This window comes from Felis catus, chromosome B4 (assembly GCF_018350175.1).
Source record: "Felis catus isolate Fca126 chromosome B4, F.catus_Fca126_mat1.0, whole genome shotgun sequence".
NCBI lineage: Eukaryota > Metazoa > Chordata > Mammalia > Carnivora > Felidae > Felis > Felis catus.
The window spans coordinates 129,604,889-129,624,763 of NC_058374.1; the positions used below are offsets into that span (position 1 = coordinate 129,604,889).

At 57.5% G+C, this 19,875-nt stretch overlaps 1 protein-coding gene and 2 long non-coding RNA genes across 8 annotated transcripts in view; 1 reads left to right on the forward strand and 2 right to left on the reverse strand.

Annotated features, from left to right (window-relative positions):
• Positions 1-19,875, forward strand: part of TOM1 (target of myb1 membrane trafficking protein) — a 42,512-nt gene that overhangs the window by 12,019 nt on the left and 10,618 nt on the right. For 5 of the 6 annotated variants that reach the window (XM_023257421.2, XM_023257419.2, XM_023257422.2 and 2 more), the window contains 9 exons: positions 7,325-7,409; positions 10,506-10,584; positions 11,452-11,601; positions 11,924-12,058; positions 12,179-12,325; positions 15,135-15,251; positions 17,230-17,363; positions 18,939-18,972; positions 19,282-19,375. In XM_023257421.2, coding sequence (XP_023113189.1) covers positions 7,325-7,409; positions 10,506-10,584; positions 11,452-11,601; positions 11,924-12,058; positions 12,179-12,325; positions 15,135-15,251; positions 17,230-17,363; positions 18,939-18,972; positions 19,282-19,375 — 975 coding nt within the window. Of the gene's footprint in view, positions 1-6,589; positions 6,656-7,324; positions 7,410-10,505; positions 10,585-11,451; positions 11,602-11,923; positions 12,059-12,178; positions 12,326-15,134; positions 15,252-17,229; positions 17,364-18,938; positions 18,973-19,281; positions 19,376-19,875 lie in introns of those variants that run through there. The other variant, XM_023257423.2, reaches the window with a different exon arrangement.
• Positions 6,353-11,264, reverse strand: LOC109501780. The gene is made up of 2 exons (XR_002160057.3): positions 11,062-11,264; positions 6,353-6,524 (listed from the first exon to the last, which is right to left on the reverse strand). It is a non-coding gene; the product is annotated as an uncharacterized LOC109501780 (long non-coding RNA).
• LOC123386729 lies at positions 16,469-19,107 on the reverse strand. The gene is made up of 2 exons (XR_006601093.1): positions 18,608-19,107; positions 16,469-16,738 (listed from the first exon to the last, which is right to left on the reverse strand). It is a non-coding gene; the product is annotated as an uncharacterized LOC123386729 (long non-coding RNA).

A 19,875-nucleotide genomic window follows, 5' to 3' on the forward strand; every position in this document is an offset into this window, starting at 1 on the left:
GCCTTGAAGACCATCCTCACTGCTCACAAGCCGCACTTTGTTGAATCGAAGACACTGTGGGGTGTGCGAAAAGAAAAAAATGCCAGCCGAGCGCTGGCAGGTCATTATTTGTAAGAGCCACCCCAATATCAGAGGGGTTCAAAGTGGGAAGGGGGAGGGGAGCTCACAGAGAAACACAGTGTGCGACATCGGGGCAGGTGGGGCGGGGACTCAGCCTTGAACCGGAATGGTGAGGCAGTCTGGGGGCTGTTGGCCTTGGACAAACACTCAACAAGCCTCTCCTCTCTGTCCCACTGGAGGGTAGACCCCGGCGAGAGAGAGAGAGAGAGAAAGAGAAAGAGGGAGAGGGATAGGTCCCCAAGAGCTCTGGGTCCACCCTAGTTGGGTAGAGATGTCCTTGAATAGCCAAGCAGCGTGAGATACACAGTGGGTTTAGACCCCACACAGGCCCAGCTCTGCGTCCCTGCTCCCCTACTTCCGGGCGTTGGACCTCAGCTGCCCCCATGCATGGTAGGGACCGTGGGGAGGTGACCCGAGAGGAGGTACACTGAGCAGGTTACACAGGCTCAGTGAATGCCAGTCATTTTGTCACTGTTCTTCATGATGTTACCGTCACAGTGCAGGATGACCATACAGGTCACAGTGACACAGTCCCCTCAGTTGGCAAATACACTGAGGAGCTGTCACCAGGGTAGGGCCTTAAAAGACGAGCAGGGATCAGCCGGTCCGTTTCCTCCTCTGTGCCGGCACATCCGGATCTCACACCGTGTCCTATCTCAGTGCCCAGTCTTTTCTGTCATGCCACTCTCACCTTTGTGAGGGCCATTGTGGCCTCCCACTGGACCGTCAACTTGCTGTGGGCAGGACCTGGTTGGTTTTGCTCACCAGAATCTCTCCCAGCACCCGGATGGCAACAAGCAATGAGTACGTTCAAGAGGCACATAAGGTCGTGGTTAAGAGTATGGATGTGGTAGGGGCGCTTGGGTGGCTCAGTCGGTTGAGCGTCCGACTTCGGCTCAGGTCATGATATCACAGTCTGTGGGTTCGAGCCCCGCATCGGGCTCTGTGCTGACAGCTCGGAGCCTGGAGCCTGTTTCCGATTCTGTGTCTCCAGCTATCTCTGCCCCTCCCCCACTTGTGCTAGCTCTCACCCTCTCTCTCTTTCTCTCTCTCTCTCTCTGTCTCTCAAAAATAAGTAAGTGTAAAAAAAAATTTAAAGAGTAAGGATGCAGTAACCAGACCTCTCTGAGTCTGAACCTCTGCTCTGCAATGTGGAAGCTGTGTGACCATGGGCAAGACACTGACCTCTCTGTGCTCCTCAGTTTATTCATCCTCTGTTTTAAGGATTATGGTGAGAGGTTCGTGTGAAGGCCCGAGTCCCATGATTGGTGCTTACTGAGCATCCAGTGAGCGTGCTGGTGGTGATGGTGTCATCGTCCTCTGTGACCCAGATGCGTGACCGAATGGTAGAAAGGCATGCCAGGCAGAAGCCCAGGGGCATGCAAGAACAAGGCCCCAGCAGGAGCAGAACACAGCCAGTCTTGGCTGAGGTCAGTCCCAAATGTCCCTCTCGGCCCCTGAAGACTTCAGGATTTTGATCCTCAGGCAACTGAGGGCGGTTGGAAGTGCGGGGGGGGGGGGGGGGCGGGCGGGGAGGGCGGGGGGGGTGGATCCTGGATAATTTTCAGACAGAAGAAGGTACTGGTTGGATTTGTGTTTGAAGAGAAGAGGGTGGAGGTGATGGTCTAGGCCTCGGAGAGGTGACAGGGCCTGAATGAGAGCTGATAATGGAGCCGGGGGCAACTCGCAGATGTGTTGAGTAGTGGGAATTCCCAGATGTAGTGGCCGGCCGTTGGAATGTGCAGGGTGGTGAGGGGAAGGCTCTAGGCTGCTCCCCCACCCCCAGGGCTGACTTTGGCAGCAGGCGGTCCTGGCCATGATTCCACCGAGCACCCGCGGACGCGGACTTCTCCAAAAGCAGTGGAAGGAGCCAAGAAGGCGACTGTCTTCCAGCTGTTTGGGGTCCCCCCAAGAAAGAGCAGGCAGGGAGCAGGGGCGGGGAGCTGGTGTGTCCTCGGTGGCCGCTCTTGCCCGTTCTCAGCCCAGGTCACAGTCATGGTGCTTAATGAGTCATGACTCATTACTGCTCTTACCTGATGTCGTGCACGCATTGTCTGGCTACAGAGTCTCAGTGTGAGGCAGGCAGCCTTATCTCCGTTTCCCAGAGGAGAAAGCAGACCGGAGAGGGCCTGCCGTCCCCAAGTTAGGACACGAAGCTAGACTCGCCGCACTCCAAGGCCTGTGCCACTGCCCAGCCTGACTCTGCCTGCCATCCCGCCAGGCAGACTCTCCGGAGCCTTCCCGGAAGGTGGCGTCTGCAGCAGGCTGACGCGGGGAGAGGGGACAGGCACACACGGGCCCAGCGGTCCACGGCCACGGGACTGCTGGCCCCCGACGGCAGCCGGGGAGGCTGGCAGGGCCTGGCGTCCTCGCGAGCTGGGACAAGAGCAGAACAGCTCCCGGGACCTTTGACGACTGCCACCCACAGCCCAGAGGCCGGCGAGCATTCTCCTGGAACCAGTAACCACTGTCAGTGTTCGTACTCCCCCTTCCTGAAATAGCACGCTGAGCCACTTCTGTGGTCAAAAAGCAAAAACAAAACAAATATCCCCAGGTTCCTGTGGGTTTCCATTTCTGCCCTTGATGGAGTACGCCTACCGCCCCGGAAAGTCTCACGGAGGATGTGTGAAAACCCCCCGGTCGGGCCGTCTGCTCCCTGGCCTGCGGGGAGGTGGCCGCGAGGCCCCAGGCTGGGCCCATCCTGCTCTGGACACACCTGTCTCCTACTGAGTTTGCCCGGGTGGACCTCGAACCTCCTCCCCTCCCTCCTCTTCCTCCTTCCTCCTCTTCCTCCCCCTGTTGAGGCTGACTGAAACCCCAGCACCCCAGAAGACTCCAGCGTCCGCCTGGCTCTGCCCGCTGCTGGCATCGGGACTGGAGAGCTGTGCTCGGGGGGCCTCAGACCCGTGCTCCGGCTCCCGTACCCCCCGATTCCCTGGCCTGGCACCTCCTCCGGCTTCTGAGTGCCCCGCCACCCCTTAACGGCCACTTGCCTGTCCAAGATGACCTTGATCCCTTCTAAAACCGCGCTGCCCCTCCCCCAGAAGACAGGCGCCCCTCATGTTGAGGCGTCCCCCGGGGGGCCTAGTTGAGGCAGCCCTGACAGGCCTGCTGGTGGAGCGAGGGATGGGGAGGAGGGGGCAGGGGGGCGCTTCCGGGAAGGCTGAGCTCCCCGGCCCCTGGTGACCACTGTGTGACCTCCCGGCACCTCAGTGTCCTCATCAGTTAGACGAGGGCAGTGACACACACGTCACAGGCTTGGGAGGATTCAGCTGCCTGCTTTGTGTAAACAGCCAACGGCACTTGGTGTGTCAGGGGCTGTAACTGGAGAGGGTTGTTGCCGAGGAAGGGCACGCCGGCCAGGTTGAGGGCTGGGGAGCCTTGGAGTCTTTGGGGCACAGGATGGGCACGGTCCCTTCCAGGTTTCAGAAAGCTCACTCTGAGGCAGGAAGGGCATGGGGTGGGGGAGGGGTGGGGGAGGGGTGGGGGGGGGAGCCAGGCAGGAGGGGCCGGGGCAGTGGCCTGTCAGGCAGAGGCAGAGGGCAAGGTGACAGGGGCTCAGGTAGGACAGAGAATCCAGAGCTGGAGTTGGCAGAACACCGTGACCAGAGTCAGAGATGACTCGTCCTCTGGCCCGTGTGGCTGGGGACCGCTGAGGTGCGGTTTCTGGAGGAGCAGCACACTAGTGTGTTTAGCCACTGCCCCCCCCCCCACCCCCTGAACCCTCCAGAATAGAGCCTGGCTTCCTCCGCTCAGCTCTCTTTAGCAAGCGTATGAGTCCCAGAGGGCGGGGAGTGTGCCGCAAAGAAGCCACACTCGAGTGTGCCGCAAAGAAGCCACACTCGGGACTTCATTGTGGGACGAATGAGCCCACCCTTCAACACTTCAAAAGGAAGCCGTCCTCACGCCCCCAGCCCCGTCCCCACAGCCATAGCCCGGGGAGAAAAACACCCCGTCCCGCTGCCGTGTCCCTACCCTGATGCCCCTGCTGCCTGGCTTGTGTCCCGAGCAGCTACCCCAGCGTCCATCTGGCCACAGGACCCAAGGCGGGACCCGGGATGGAACTGAGGTCAGGCCAATTTCGAAACCAACGTCATGAAAGCCACAGTTATAGGGAGCTGACTGCCAGCCCAGCCCAGGCATTGTCCTGCAGGGTGGGCCCGCCTGCCTGGCCCGAAGAGGGCCCTGCCCGGTCACAGGGCCGGGGCTCAGAGTGCGCCTCAGCCCCTTTGGGCACCGGGGGGCGGGGGCCACATCTGTCTGGTCCACCGTTGTGTCCATCCCCAGTGCCCGGCACATGACTGTGCAGCCTGTGAAGGGTCACTTGGCCCCCCTGGGCCTCAGCTCTGTGTGAACAGAGAGAGTGAGCCTGCTGTTCAGGACTGCGGAACAGTCGCTGGGATCACGAGCTGCACGCACCCGGTCCCTTGGGTGCTGTTGGTGTGACAGGTGCCCTATGACCCTGTGCTCTCAGGTGCCCGGTGCCGGCAGGGGCCAGGCCTGGAGCCAGAGGAAAGGGCTGTGACAGAGGGGGACGTGGGATAGTGCCCGGGGTCAGAACACCAAGGGTCTTACTCCCTAACCTTAAAACGTCAACCGGTCCTGTCTTGCCCCACAGCCCTACCTAGGGTACGACACTTGCCAAAACGGGGTGATTTGTGTGATCAAACACTGGCCCGAAAAAGCAGGGGACCAGACTGTCTCTGTGCACTGTGGTGGAGTTTATTTAAGACCTGGGCTGCAAGGATGGATCCTAGAAGGGTACAGAGGGGAATGACCTTGGCTCTGGTAAGCCCTCGGAGTCCGCACAACCTCAGCTAGGTAGAAGTGATGGTTGCACAGCATTGTGGAGACAGGAAATGCCCCTGGACTGTACACGTTAAAGCGGCTGATTTTATGTTATGCAGTCTTTGCCTCGATTTAAAAATAAAAGAACTGGGGGTACCTGGGTGGCTTAGTGGGTTGAGCTCTTGATTGCAGCTTTGGTCATGATCCCAGGGTCGTGGGATCAAGCATGGAGCCTACTTAAGATTCTCTCTCTCTCTCTCAGGGCATTTGGGTGGCTCAGTTGGTTAAGCATCTGACTTCAGCTCAGGGCATGGTCTCACAGTTCGTGAGTTCGAGCCCCACGTCCGCCTGTCTGCTGTCAGCACAGAGCCGGCTTCGGATCCTCTGTCCCCCTCTCTCTCTGCCCCTCCCCTGCTCGCTCTCTCTCTCTCTCTCTAAAAAATAAATATTAAAAAAAAGAAACAAAGAAAATTAGGGGTGCCTGGAGTGGCTCAGTCGGTTAAGCATCCAACTTCAGGTCAGATCATGACCTAGCAGTTCGTGGGTTTGAGCCCCGCATCGGGCTCTGTGCTCACAGCTCAGAGCCTGGAACCTGCTTCAGATTCTGTGTCTCCCTCTCTCTCTGCCCCTCCCCCACTCACTCTCCATCTCTCTCTCTCTCTCTCTCTCTCTCTCTCTCTCTCTCTCTCTTTCTCAAAAATAAACGTTTTAAGAAATTATACTAAAAAAATCATACATTTTTTAAGAAAATTAAAAAAAATTCTCTGTCCCTCTCTCCTCCCTCTCTCTCTCTCCCTCTCTCTCTCTAAAAATAAAATAAACCTTAAAAAAATAAAAGTAAAAAATAACAGAACTGCTACCACTTACTGAGCACCTGTTCTGTGGCAAGAACTGTACAGATGCCCTGTTTGAGTTATCACTACTCCTTTGGGCAGCTCTGTGGGGTGGCTGGCATCCACCCAGCCTTCAGACAGAAACCGGCTCAGAGGGGAAGGCCAGGCCGCCTGTTCGTAATGGGAGTCGAGATTTAAACTACCCTGGGTCCTTTGCTTCATAGGTTAAGAATGTCTCTGGGAGGCGCACCCCGGTGGCTCAGTCGGTTAAGCATCCGTCCGCTCGGGTCACGATCTCATGGTTCGCGGGTTCGAGCTCCCTGTCAGGCTCTGTGCCAACAGCATGGAGCCTGCTTGGGATTCTGTTTGTCTCCCTCTCTGTGCCGCCCCCCGCCCCCGCCTCGTCTCCCTCTCTCTCTCTCTCAAAATAAGTAAGCTTTAAAAAAAAAAAATTCTCTGGAAGGTTTGAGAGGAAACTGGTTCCCAGTAGGGCCACTGGGAAGTGGGGCTGGGGCCAGGGAGGCAGGTGGATTTACTCTGTGTTGTGTGCTGCTTGGGAACCTTTTACGTTTTGAACCACGTGAATGGTCAAAAGATACCAACTCAAAAGATAATAGAAAGTCAAGAAGGAGCACTTTATTTGCAAAAATAAAACACTGCCTCCGTAGTTTCATGTCAGAAACCAGCCTGCGATTGCTGTCCCCACTCATCCAGTTGGTAGACTGAGCCGCGAGGCCTCCTCGGTGATCATAGGACGGTGACGCTCCTGGCCTCACGTGGCTGCTGTAAGAATTAAGTGACATCACAAAAGGACAAATACTGTATGAGACCACTTAAATGACATGTTAGGTTGTCGGAATCGTAAGGACAGTGCAGTGGCGGCTGCTAAATCGTAAGGACAGTGCATCAGAATCGTAAGGACAGTGCAATGGTGGCCAGGGGCTGCTGGAGGGGGGAATGGGGAGTTAGAGTTTCAGATTCGCAGGATGCAAAGGGTGGTGGGGCCGGCTGTACCACATCGTGAGTGTATTTGCTGCTGCTGAACTGTACGCTTAAAAACGGTTAAGATGGCAAATGTTATGTGTATTTTAACACATTTTTAAAATGAAAAAATAATACAGGGCGCCTGAGCGGCTCAATCGGTTAAGCAGCCAACTCTTGGTTTCGGCTCAGGTCATGATCTCATGGTTTGTGGGTTCAAGCCCCGCATTGGGCTCTGCACTGACAGCGCAGAGCCTGCTTGGGATTCTCTCTCTCTCTCTCTCTCTCTCTCTCTCTCTCTCTCTCTGCCTCGCCCCCCATGACTCACTCTCAAAATAAATAAATAAAACTTAAAAAAAAAAAAAAGACTATAAAATGCAGCCAAAAACCAAATCAACTAAATGACAAAACGGAACAAGGTAGGTAACAGTTTGCACGCCACTTGGTCCTTCTTGAGGCCCAAAAAGTACCCATCGTCCTCCTCCTCTCTGGCCCTTCCCACCGCGTCCCACACCACACACCTGCACGCGGCTGAGTCTGCCTGGCCAGGACCCCCCCCCCCCCCCCCGCCCACCGTGTAACTTGTGGTTTCTCCTCCACAGAGAAGGCTACAGATGGCTCCCTGCAGAGCGAGGACTGGGCCCTCAACATGGAGATCTGTGACATCATCAACGAGACTGAGGAAGGGTGAGGCCCGCAGGCGAGGCGGGGGGTGGGGGATGGGTCGGCCAACCAGCCGCAGTGCAGCCTGCCTCTTGCCACAGAGCCCCTCCCCATTCCCACCCCTCCTGGAGTGCAAGGGGAGACCCTCCTGGGGTCCTCGGTGCCAGGAGGGCTGCAGAGGTCCTCTGAGTCCCACCCCAGGCAGGAGTGTGGCATCTTAGACATTTTGGAACAAAGATTCCATCCAATGCTGTCATGAGATGGACAGGGGACCCAGAGATGCCCTTGGGGGGCCACCAGCCCACACGGCCTCTCTCAGGTCACAGCCTGGCCAACTGGACCTCTTAGGACATCACCTGGGCCACATCCTCGTGGGACGCGGCCAGCTGGTGGCTCCCAGCACTGGGACATGGCCCCAAGCACTGTTCTGCACCATATGGGCTGGAAGGGGCAGGGAGACTCCCAGCTTTCTCTGTGAGCGAGAACAGACTTTCATTTCCTTAAGATTTGGAACCAGCAGGGGAGGGGGCCTGAGAGGGTCAGGGGACATGGAGAAGGCAGTGACAGTGAAGCAGAACTGAGAGCCCATCGGCATTAGCCTTTGCCAAGCATTTCCGGTACACAGGTCACCCCAGGACACATGCTGTGGAGGAGGCATCGTGGTCTGGGCTCTTGGTCTCTGACTAGCACTCTCTGACCAGCTGTGTGACCTTGGGCAAGTCACTGTACCCCCCTAGGTCTTTGTCATCAGAGGCAAATATCTCTTTTAGATTCTTCCAGCGGTAAGCCCAAAGTCCCGAGGGGAGCAGAGAGGGAAAGCAGGGTCACTGTCCTCAGGAGAACCCAGGAAGGGTGGGAAGAGGTGGGACCACAGTCATGGGGAAGTACGGAACGATCTGAGAAATCAGAATCAACAGCTGGAGCGGGACCTCATTTCGCTCTCCATTTCTCACTGGGATAATCCAGCTGGTCTGCGGGGTCCTTCTCAGCCAAATGGTCCCTTTGTGGGGAAAGTGAGCCCAGGCAGCTGGAAGCGGGCGGCAGGCAGGGAGCACCGAGGGCAGCACACAGTGGCTACCGGCACCTTCCAGCATCCCCAGCGGGGGGCAGACCGCAACGGCAGGGCCACCGAGATAAAAGATGGGGGGCGGACAGGCTCAAGGAGCCCCTGAGAGGGCCTGGGGCTGCACAAACCCCCTGGAGAGGCAAGTCCCCATCTCCCTTATAAGCGTTGGCAGAACTGGGGCTCGTGCGTACTCAGGTTCAAGCGCATATGCTGTTGACTTGAGCACTTCCTGTGTTCCAGGCACTGCTAACCCTAACCCTAACCCTAACCCTTGGCCTTGAATCTCTGGTCTAGGTCTACCCCCCCAGTGGGTTGTGGCCTCCCTGCCATCCAGTCTGGGCTCCTAGCTGGATACTGAGTGCAACAGGCCCACAGCAATGGCACACAAGCCTGGACTTCTGATTCCCAGTGCTGTGCCCTCTCTCTGGGCCGCTCTGAAACGTGGAAACAAGTCCCTTTCGAGGGTGACGGCCTGCCCCAGGGCATTGGTTGAAAACTACCCCCACCCTTCTGGGACAGGGGCCCACCCTGTCAGGGACCATGGTCCCTCACCCCACGTGTCCTGTGTGTCCATCACACCCTTGACAGGCCTCCGTGGCTCCTCCACCTTGCCTGCCGCCTTCGCTCGTGTGGGGGGACCCGTGTCGGGGTTCCTGACTTTCCTGACCCGCTCTTGACGGGCTCATCACTGAACAGACAGATGTCTGGCAGACAGCAGGACTGGCCCAGGGGCCACTCCCCAGCCTAGGAAATGTTGCTCATGCTCCTGTAGCGTACGGGGCTCTGGGAGGCCAAGTGTCGAGAGAGGACACGGTGCCCCCTCTTTGGGGGGCATCTTCTCAGCCAGGGAGCGCCAGGTGGGTGTCGTGTGACAGTGTACACCAGGGAGATGGGGGACTGGGAGTCGTGGGCAAGGCAGATTTTAGACGTGGAAGTTGGGGGCCACAAAGGCTTTTAGGCCAGAGCATCGGGGCAACATTGATTTCACCTGCACAGAGCTGAAGGGCAGGACGTAGGGGTGAGGCCACCGGCGTGCGTGGGCTGGGCGACAGATGGGGCAGGGAGGGCAGGCTGCCACCAGAGCCTTCAGGGCTCCCCCTGCACAAGGTATGTCCACCCTCCCTACCGGGATGGCCTGGGCCTCTTCAGCCTCTCCCTCCACCTCCCCGCACGGCCTCCATCCAGTCCCTCCCGCCTCTGCCTGGACCACTTCCCTCCTCCCCTCAGCTGGTTCCATCTCATCCTTCACGCCCAGCCGTGATGCCACCCCAGAGAGGACTCCCCTGACACCCACTCACTCTTACTGCGGGCCGCCCTTCTTTCCCACAGTGATGTGGGTCTCCCTGGTCATGTGGTCCTTGAGAGCAGACCCGCACGTTCACCAGTGTGTCCCCAGCACCCAGCATGGTGCCAGCATGTGTGACTACTTAATAAGACCTGAGTGGAAGTGTGGGTGGAGAGAGGAAGTGGCCAGGATGAGGCCCCAGGACTCTGCCCACACGTTATTCGTTTATAAACCCCAGTGTGCATCAGGAATCCTTGGGGGTGTGATGAGTATACAGATCCCGGGAGAGCTTGGTTCAGGGACCTAGGGTGGGAGCCCTGGGTTTTGCGTTTTTAACAAACCCTCATACCTCCCCCCAAGAGGATTCTGGTGCAAGGGATCTGGAGAATCTCTGCCAAGTATTCATGCCCTACTGAGGACTTTGGCAGGGCAGGCAGTTTGTGTTGTGATTAGAACCTGTGTGTTCAGCAGGAAACAGGACACAGGAAAGATGGATGAGTGGCTGGCTTGGATGGGATGGGATGGGATGGGATGAATGGGATGGAAGGATGGATGGATGGATGGATGGATGGATGGATGGATGGGTAGATGGGATGGGATGGATGGATGGGATGGATGGATGGACAGACGGACGGATAGACAGACAGAACCAGGGCTGTCAGGAAGCCCGTTTTCCAGGGCTTCCTGATCTTAGGTAGGTGGCCCCATGTGTTGAATAAGAAGGTTCCATTCCTCAGCGCATCCTTCCTTTTGTCCTTCTTGTGCCCAGTCCCAAAGATGCCTTCCGAGCAGTGAAGAAAAGAATTGTAGGGAATAAGAACTTCCACGAGGTGATGCTGGCTCTCACGGTGAGTGCCCCATCCATCCATCTGTCCCTCCATGGTAGAGCCACACCTCCCCCAGGCCTAGCAGGACTCCCAGCCACCCTGGGGCTCCTCTAACAGGGGTTGAGAAGGAAAGGTCTGTGGGCAAAGCGCTGTCCTGTCTACAGTGCTGGCAGACACAGAGTGGCCATTTGGCCAAGTTCTCTCCAACTTCCTGGCATGGGGAGCAGACACCCTGAGGCCCACATCCCTCCAGACCCAGTCACGGAGAGCTCGTGCCAGAGGACCTGCCAAGTGACACAGAAGCTCGGTGAACCCAGAGCTCAGCAGGGCAGAAAGCCTGGCCGGGCAAATTGGGCACTTGGATGCCCTGGAAAGTATGCATAAAACAAATGCCGGTGGCCAAGGACGGTCCAGGCGAGAGGGGGCATCCTGGCTGTCGGAGGGGTTTGGCTGCGAGTGGAGACAGCACTCTGTCCCGGGGTCCCCAGCAGCACTTACGTCAGGTGAATCCGGCTAAAGAGCAGGGCACTTCCAGCCAGGAAGGGAGAACGAGAAACGAGGAGGGAAGTTCAGCGCCTGCTCCTGGGGCTGCAGGGTCACCATGGGATTATGGAAGTTCACAGTGGTTTCCATTTGGAGAGCCACCCTCCCTCCAGACTGTATTCGGCTCAGAAGCAGCTTCAGGACAGGCTTCTGTGGGTTCTGAGGCCACTCGGTGAGGGACCACTAGTGGGCACACCAGCCCCCGAGTCGGGCACTGTCCCCACTTCTCCGTGTTCCAGGGTCTCACTTGAGAGGGCCCCTCCCGTACTCAGCCTCTCCTCCGGGATGGAGGCCGAGTGCAAGGGTCCTGGGCACTCCTGCTCACGGGCCCCTCACGGCCTCCAGGTCTTAGAAACCTGCGTCAAGAACTGCGGGCACCGCTTCCACGTGCTGGTGGCCAGCCAGGACTTTGTGGAGGGCGTGCTGGTGAGGACGATCCTGCCCAAGAACAACCCACCCACCATCGTGCACGACAAGGTGCTCAACCTCATCCAGGTGAGCGCGGGCAGGCCGGGCCAAGCTCCGTGCCAGCCGCCTTCCGGGGTGGGAAGAGAGCTTCGGGCCTGGCCGGGCAGCAAGGCGCCCCCACCATCGCTGCTCTTCCATCTGCTTCCAGCTCCTTCTCACGTGGGGCCGTCTTGGTGTCCGCTGACTGGAGGTTCTGAGTGCGGGGAGGGGGCTTGGCGGGGGCTATGTGGGCGCGGCGGTCCGAGGACCAGCGAGTCAGGGCATCTCTGCTCTCTGGGGGCGGATAGGTGGGCTCGCGGGGGAGATGGCGAGCAGTGGTTACCGGCCGTGTCCCCCTGTCCCCTCTCAGTCCTGGGCTGACGCGTTCCGCAGCTCGCCCGATTTGACGGGTGTGGTCGCCGTCTACGAGGACCTGCGGAGGAAGGGCCTGGACTTCCCGATGACCGACCTGGACATGCTGTCGCCCATCCACACGCCCCAGAGGGTGAGGAGATTCATCCCGCGGGAGCAGCGGGGAGGGCAGGTGGGGGAATTACCAAGCAGTTTCCCCAGCTGCTCTCTGATGCGCTTGCCCGCCTCGCTGATCTCGGTTTTTGCCCTCTAGACCGTGTTCAGCTCAGAGGCGCCATCAGGGCAGAATTCTGTGGGCACTGATGCCAGCCATGGAGGAGACTCCACCCAGCACACCGCCCCCCTGCCCGTCCCGGCCGCACTCCCCAGTGACACACCCATCACGCCAACCCCTGAGCAGGTAAACAAGCCTGAGTCAGAGCCACGCGGGGCAGGGAGGGCCCCTCTCGGTATGGAAATTTCTATCCTCACAGCGGCCCCACTGGGTATGTATCATTCTTCCTGTTTCAAAGACGAGACTTAGATAAACTCACTTGCCCAGAGCCGCACAGCTCATCAGAGATGGTGGTGGGATTCAAGCTCAAGTCTGTCTGACTCCCAGCAGGCTCGGTCCTGCACCTTGGCTGTTCTCCAAAGTGTGTGCCCCACGGAGCCCCTCAGGCAGCACCAGGGAGAGTAAGTGCCCAGTAGGTGGCCCCTTCGGCAACAGCGTCTTCGTCGTCTTTGGGTGGTTTGTTTATGTGCTCAAATACGATTTCATCTGAACAGAGGTTCTGGCTAAAAACAGTTTTAAAACATCTGCACAAAAAATTTTTTTAAACCCTTGCTCTGCACCCATGATGCTTCCCACAGAGCTCCAAGAAGAAGGTTTGAGGTGTAGTGTAAGATTCCAGGGGCCGGGGCTCCGTGAGTAGCCCTGCAGGATTACCCGCAAGACTCACGAAGCACTGACTTAGCTTCTGTGCCTCAGTTTCTTCCTCCTGGAGTGGGGGGGCAAGGCCACCTGGCAAAGCCGCCTGCCCCCCAAGGGATATCTGCAGCCATCACCAAAATAAGCTGGATACGTGCTCATTTCATGTATTTATTTTTAAGTTTATTTATTTAAGTAATCTCTGCACTCAGCATGGGGCTCGAACCTACGACCCCGGGATTAAGAGCTACATGCTCTACTGGCTGAGCCAGCCGGGGGCCCCAGTGTGCCCCCATTTTAGACGTGGCTGTTGGGGTGTGAGCCGAGGCCTTGTGTTGTCGGCATGCCCACTTTTGAGGTGTGTTATGAACTTTAGACCCATCGTACTAGCTACAGGTGAAAGCTTAGCCATTAAAGATACTGGCAAGAGAGACACAGGTCTGTGATGGAAACAAAGTGAAACTTGACCTTCCAGAGTGGACCCACTAATCTCCTGTACTGTCTCATCTGGACTTATGAGCAAACCTGCCAGCAGCCCTTCACACCCCAACCTATCTGGAGAGAAGCTTCTGTACTGGGTATCTCACAATAAGTTATAAAATCACCTCCCAGAGTCACAAATATTACTAGAAAAGTTTTCCTAACTGGACATACAATTAAAGTGGTATAAAACCTGTAAAATCACCCTGTGATCCAAATTTCACGTAGCCTGGTTATGCTTTTAACCTTTTTGCCTGAAGTCTGACGTCGGCGTGGATTAAGCCTGATGACATCCAGGGTAAGAAGGTTCTCGTTAAACAAAACTGAGTAGGCGGTGTTTAGTTTCCAGCTCCCCTCTTGTCTCCTGGGGCATGTTAAAGCTTCCAGGCATCCAGTGGTATCACTCCCAGACCCTGTTGTAATTAGGTCCCATCGGACCCGGACACACTGGGCTTGTGGTCAGTAGTCTTTCCACTCATTTATACCAAGAGTGTTCATTAAATCGGCCAAATGTACCAAACGTGTCCTGGGGTTTGGAAGGTGTCTGTGACCCGTAGTTACTACCTGTGTCTGCACCCGCATTTCTTCATCTGTAAAGGCTGGGATAATGATACGTGCCTCGTAAGATTGTGGTAAAGTTTAATGAGCAACAAAAGTTAAATGCTTGGCATTTGGTAGGTGGTTAATAAATGGTGGCTGCTGTCACAGGCATTGTAAATTTGTATACTGACTCTCGTAATCTGAAATCTGCTAGGTCACATGCAGTTCTCAGAACGTAAGCCACTTAATAACTGGACCCATAAGGTATTCCATGGCCAAGGTTCTTCGTCCAGATTAATTTTAGAACCTCCATACCAGGGCGCCTGGATGGCTTAGTCAGTCGAGCGTCCGACTTCAGCACGGATCGTGGTATCACAGCTTGTGAGTTAAAGGCCCGTATTGGGTTCTCTCCGTGTCAGCAGCATGGAGCCCACTTGAGGTCCTCTTGTGTCCCTCTCTCTCTCTGCCCCTCCCCCACCCATGCTCGCTCGCTCTCTCAAAAATCTTTTAAGTTTAAAAAAAAAAAAAAAAAAAGGACTTTCATACTGATGCCTTACTGGACATTCACAGTGTCCACAGAGTTCCTGAGACCAAGCACCCCACAAAGCCCCACAGCATAAGACACTGGACCAGTGGCCCTTCGCCACCTCACCCATGTGGAGACTGTGCGGCCTGATTTACGCTGATTCCCCAAGCTGACGCCCTGGAACCCTTTGATCACTGAAAACCTGCTAACATGGTTTTAACAAGTGCTAAATCCGAGTTTCACACTCAAGGTAGGGCGTGGCACTCATGCTTGAAAGAGCCCAGGACACCAGAACAGACCAGGAGGAGCAGACCAGGAGCAAGTCCTGTCCTCACAGGAGAGGAGAGGGGAGTAAGCTGTCATCCTCGGCAGGAAGCCGGCCTGCTGATTCCCTCCTCTCCCCTGGGCGGGGAACTGCCCTCCAGGGCCTCGTTAGCTGCCATCTTGGCCCCAGGAGATGCTGGAGCCCTGCAGCCGCACTCTGTGGCGCATTTACCTTCAGCTTCTTTCCCTCTGGCCTTCCCTGAACCAGGCTCCCCAGTTTGGAGATGGTAACGGTCGGTAGAGCTCTGGGAGGGGGTCTCTGGGGGGGTGGGGCAGGCCCACCGCAGGCCTCTTCGTGCCGCGCTGTGGCCCAGGAGCCAAAAGGGTCCTGGCGGGTCAGCTCCCCTGGGCTAATGGCGCCAGCCTCTCCCCGTGAGCAGCGGCCCTGGCCCCCTGGCCTCTCTCACCAGGGCCGACCGTGTGTTTCAGATCGGGAAGCTGCGCAGCGAGCTCGAGATGGTGAGTGGGAACGTGAGGGTGATGTCGGAGATGCTGACGGAGCTGGTCCCCACCCAGGCGGAGCCTGCAGACGTGGAGCTGCTCCAGGTGAGCGAGCGCCCAGCGGTCCACGCACATTTCTCCCCCACCCACGCTGCAGCTTTCGTGACTTCCTCTGAACTCCTTGGTCACAGTGGGAGGGGTTAAAACCGGGGACTCTGGGCCCCAGCACGTTGGAATTCAGGGCCCTGCCATTTTCTAGTGGGAACAAAATGGCCCCTCCTGCCCCAGCTTCCTCATCTGTAAGATTGTTCTAATAAGGGCTTTTAAGGTCTGAGTGTGACATGAGAATTAAATAAGGCTTTGCATGTAAAACACCAGCCCTGGGCCTGGTTCCGAGTCGGCCCCCAGTCAATGGTATCGAGGAGAAGCTTGGAGGTGGGATCTCCCCCCTTCCAGGATTTGAAGCTTAGCAGGCAGGTATGGGAGCAGCGCCGGCGTTGAGAGTAAAGAGCAGGTGGTCTCGGGCCCTGGGGCGGGTGCAAGCCACCAGCTTTCTCTCCATATGTCACATGTATTCCCGCAGTCCCATCCCCAGCTGGGAGCCACTGAAGGCACCGCCCCACCCGTGGAAGTCAGTTCACAGAGGTGCTAAGAAAGCAGGCGGCGGGGGGGGTGCAGCGACCAAGGCCCAGGAATCACCAGGTGTGAGTGCTGGGTTGACATGGGGACAGCTCACAAGCAATGAGCACTTCCTGCACACCAGGCTCTGATGTTAACACTTGATACGCATTCATTCTTCACTCCGTCCTCACCGCACCCAGCAGCAGACGGGTTCTCTCATTATCCCCATTTTCTAGATCAGCCAACTGAGGCAAAGAGAGGTCATGGAATGTGCCCAGGGTCATGTGGCTGGTAAGCAGCAGAACTCGAGCCCAGGAGCCTGGCTCCAGCCGCTGCTTTTCGGCTGCTGAGAGGGGTGGGTACGGAAGTGGGAACAAAGCCACAAGTGTGCTTGGTCACAGGAGGAAGAGAGGGGAGGCCCACAGGGTGTTGAAAGTGGCTCCGGCCCGCCCTGCCCCACAGTAAAGGCAGATGGGGAAATCCTCAGAGGGGGTGGGTAACAGGGTCTGAAAGAGAACCCAGGTCAATGTCGGGGCAGTGTGGTCTTCGTGGGGCCTCTAGGAGGAACGTGCCAGCACTTGGCCACAGTCAGCAGTGCCGACGACCGTTTGAACCTCAAGACCTCGACCCAGGCGCCTGTCCACCTTGTGACAGGTACCTGAAGAAAGAAGAAGTCAGTCTTACAAAGGAAGAACTTCGAATGCTGTGGCTTTTTTTTTTTTCTCTTTCTTTCCCAAAGGAGTTTCAACATGTAACTTGCTGATTACAGATCGGTCACAGACATGGCGACTCAGTGCCATGGGGGGTCCTGGAACAGGAGGACATTAGTGGGAAAACAGGGACACTGGAAGAAAGTCTGGAGTTGAGCTCATAGGGCTGGGCTGATGTTCACATCTTTGACAAATGCCAAACTGAGAAGCCGGGTGAAGGGGTTACGGGAATTCGACTACCTTGGCAACATTTCTGCAGATCTGAAATTATTCCAAAGTAAAGAAGTCTTTAAAAAGAAATTAGTGGAAACAATGAGGCAGAAATTCAAAATCGGGGTTCACAGGTAACAGCTGGAGTCCTCTAGTTCATTTCTTTAGGTTTTGGTGACAGAAAGATCCCCGTCACCCAGAGAAATGGCGATTTGTTTCACCGGCCCCTTGAGGGTCTTGGTTTTTCAACTGAGCAAAAGTGGCGGCAGGAACCGTAATACCAAGTCTGCATGCAGCCAGGTTAAGCCAGCAGCCCCGCCTCACATGTTACTTGTCTCCTGCATGTTCAGTATTGGTGTAGAACACCGGACGTGGGAGCCAGAGGCTTGTTTGCGGAACCCCGAAAGCTGTCCTGGGAGCTTGGAGTCCGGTTTGGAAACCCCTCCATCCTCCAAGGCGGCACAAAGGCTGGGGCCTGGCCCCCGGCGATGGCCTCACTCTGGGCCCAGGCACTATAGCCATCTCCCTTCCTGCCTCCTCAGGAGCTCAATAGGACGTGCCGAGCCATGCAGCTGCGGGTCCTGGAGCTCATCCCCCGAATCGCCAATGAGCAGCTCACGGAGGAGCTGCTCATCGTCAACGACAACCTCAACAACGTGTTCCTGCGCCACGAACGGTAGGCCGGCCGCCCCCGCCCTCTCCCTCCTCTGGCTCCCTGTTCGCACCGTCTGACCTCCTGTGGTCTCCCCCCTTCCCCGGCGTGTCCTCAGCTGTCTCCTTCCCCGGGGGGCGTGAAGTCTGCCCAGCCTTCCAGCCACCTCTCCTCTCCCTGCCAGGGTCCGCCCTGCTGCCGTGTCCCCGCGTGTGGGCCTGGTCTGTCCTTGCTCACTCTGCCACTGCCTGGCTCTGGGGCTGTGGACCAGTTACTTGGCTTAATTACGGCCCTTTGACTCTTTGACTTCACACTGCACGCAGCTCACTTAGGCAGGAAAACAATTTGTTAGGAGAATAGCCTTTATGAAATGGGAAGCTTTCAGAATCCAGAAAAGAGCGAAACAGTGAGGCCTCCCAGCAGAGTAGGAAAGAAAGATCCCAGGGCGGCCCTGGGGACTGGGGGCAGAAACTCCCAGGCCACGTCCCCAGGGTGCTGCCATCAGTAAATGGGCCCCGCACAGTTGCCCGCTTTGTGTCATTCTGTTCAAGAGAAGCTGATTGGCTCAGCTTTGTCATTCCCACTGGGTGGAGAAGGGAAAAGGGGCCCTTGAAGGGTCATAAGGAGATGGGGGAGGAGCAGTTCCCCAGAGGGCACTCAGGTGCTAATACAGAGAAGGGGTGCCAGGCTCTCTGTATCTGAAAACGAAGTCCACGGCGGTACCTGCCCTATGGGGTGATGCACTTAGCAACCAGGGGTCCCTGGGCCACAACACAGTTATTCCAGCCTTCTCCAGCCCTTGTTCATCTCACATCTTTGTCCATCAACACACAGGTGATTCTGAGTCCCTTGAGAGGGGGGCGGGGCTGCCGTGGGCCACGTCTACGCGGCCTCTCCTGCTCGCTGGCTCAGTGGAATAGAAGTGTCCCTTTCTGCCATTTTGGGGTGTGGGCTGAGGTGGCCCAAGGACCCAATCTGGGGATGACTGGGACCCCCTGACACCCACAGGCATCAGGCCCGGCCTGATATCCTATGCCTGCTGCCTCCTAGTCCACGGTCATACTCAGTCTTCGCCGGGGCTTCGCGTCTGGGAGGCAGGTTCCACTGTCGTCCCCTTGTAAAAGACAAGGCCGAGCTCCAGAAGGGACGTTAATGTACCCACCGTCACTCAGTAAGTGACAGGGCCAGCACTCAGCAGACCACGGCCTTCTCCGCCCACCTCAGCAGCCCCTTGGCGTGTCGGGAACGTTTCAGGGAACAGAACTCACCTTTGCCGTGTGCCGTGTGCCGTGTGCCGTGCGTCCGCATTTTCCTGTCTGTCCTGGCCCGTCCCTGTGTGTGTGCCGGTCACGACCGGAGTGGGCAGGCAGTCGAAAATTCCAGTTGGGACACTCTTGCCAGTGAACGAGGGGCACTGTTACCCGTCCCCCAGGGATACACCGGCAGGGTTACGCATCCCGGGCGTAAAGTGGGTCTGTCACCCTAATCGTGACCCGCCAGGTGGACTGGGAGGCCTGCAGTGTGAGGAACCCTGCCCCGGCTGGGTTGTGCTCAGGGGCCTCTCTGTCTCTCTGACTCGGCTCCTTTCTGTCTTCGTAGGTTTGAACGGTTCCGCACGGGCCAGACCGGCAAGGTAAAGGCGCTTTTCTATGACCAGGTCATGCCCGTGCTGATGTGGGAGAGGAGGGCTCCCTCCCCCGACAGCCTGCACGGGATGTGCCCTCTTGTCCAGACTCCTAGAGAAGTCCCCTTCTAACTTTTTATGTCACTGTCCCTTTAAGGTAACTAAGGCTCCGCCACCAGCTAATGCCGGCTTCCCAACCCCCCAGGGGGTGCAACTGAGCTAGGGGCAGAGCAGGGAAGACTCCCTCATTCCCAGACAGAGCTGCCAGGGCCCTGGTGGCACGTCCCCCAGCAACGGCGGCATCTCCCTTCTCCCCAGGCCCCGCAGGAGGCCGAGGCGGCGGCCGACTTGATCGACATGGGCCCTGACCAGGCGGCCACCAGCAGCCTCTCGTCCCAGCTGGCGGGAATGAGTAAGTTCAGCGTGGGGGTTCTGGCCGAGGGCGCACGACGGTGCTGCGGGCACCCCTCACTTTTGGGGGTGCCCTCCTCCCAGTTTGGGGCCGGAGCGCCGACAGCAGAGCGTTGGCCCAGACCCCGCCTCGCTGGGCTGAACCCCACTGCGAGGTCGGGCACCCAGGACCAAACACGTGGGGCTCTTCCCCTCACAGCCCACAGCTCCTGAGCCCCCCGGGCCTCAGGGGCCCCCTGTTCTGTGGTCGCCCCTCGACACTGAATTCTCCGTGGCCTGAGCCATCGAGGCGAGCTTGGCCTAGTCACTTGAACGCCCTCCGCCCCCTCTCCTGTGTAAAGGGCAGGAATGGGCCCTTCCTCGTGGGTCGTCGCGAGGACTGAGTAAGCTCACACATGAAGGGGCCCCAGGTCGCACCAGGCCCGGGGTGCGCTCCCGGGACACGCTAGCAGGTGCCATCATCGTCACTGTGACTGGTTTTCACGCCGCTGGCTGCCTGCT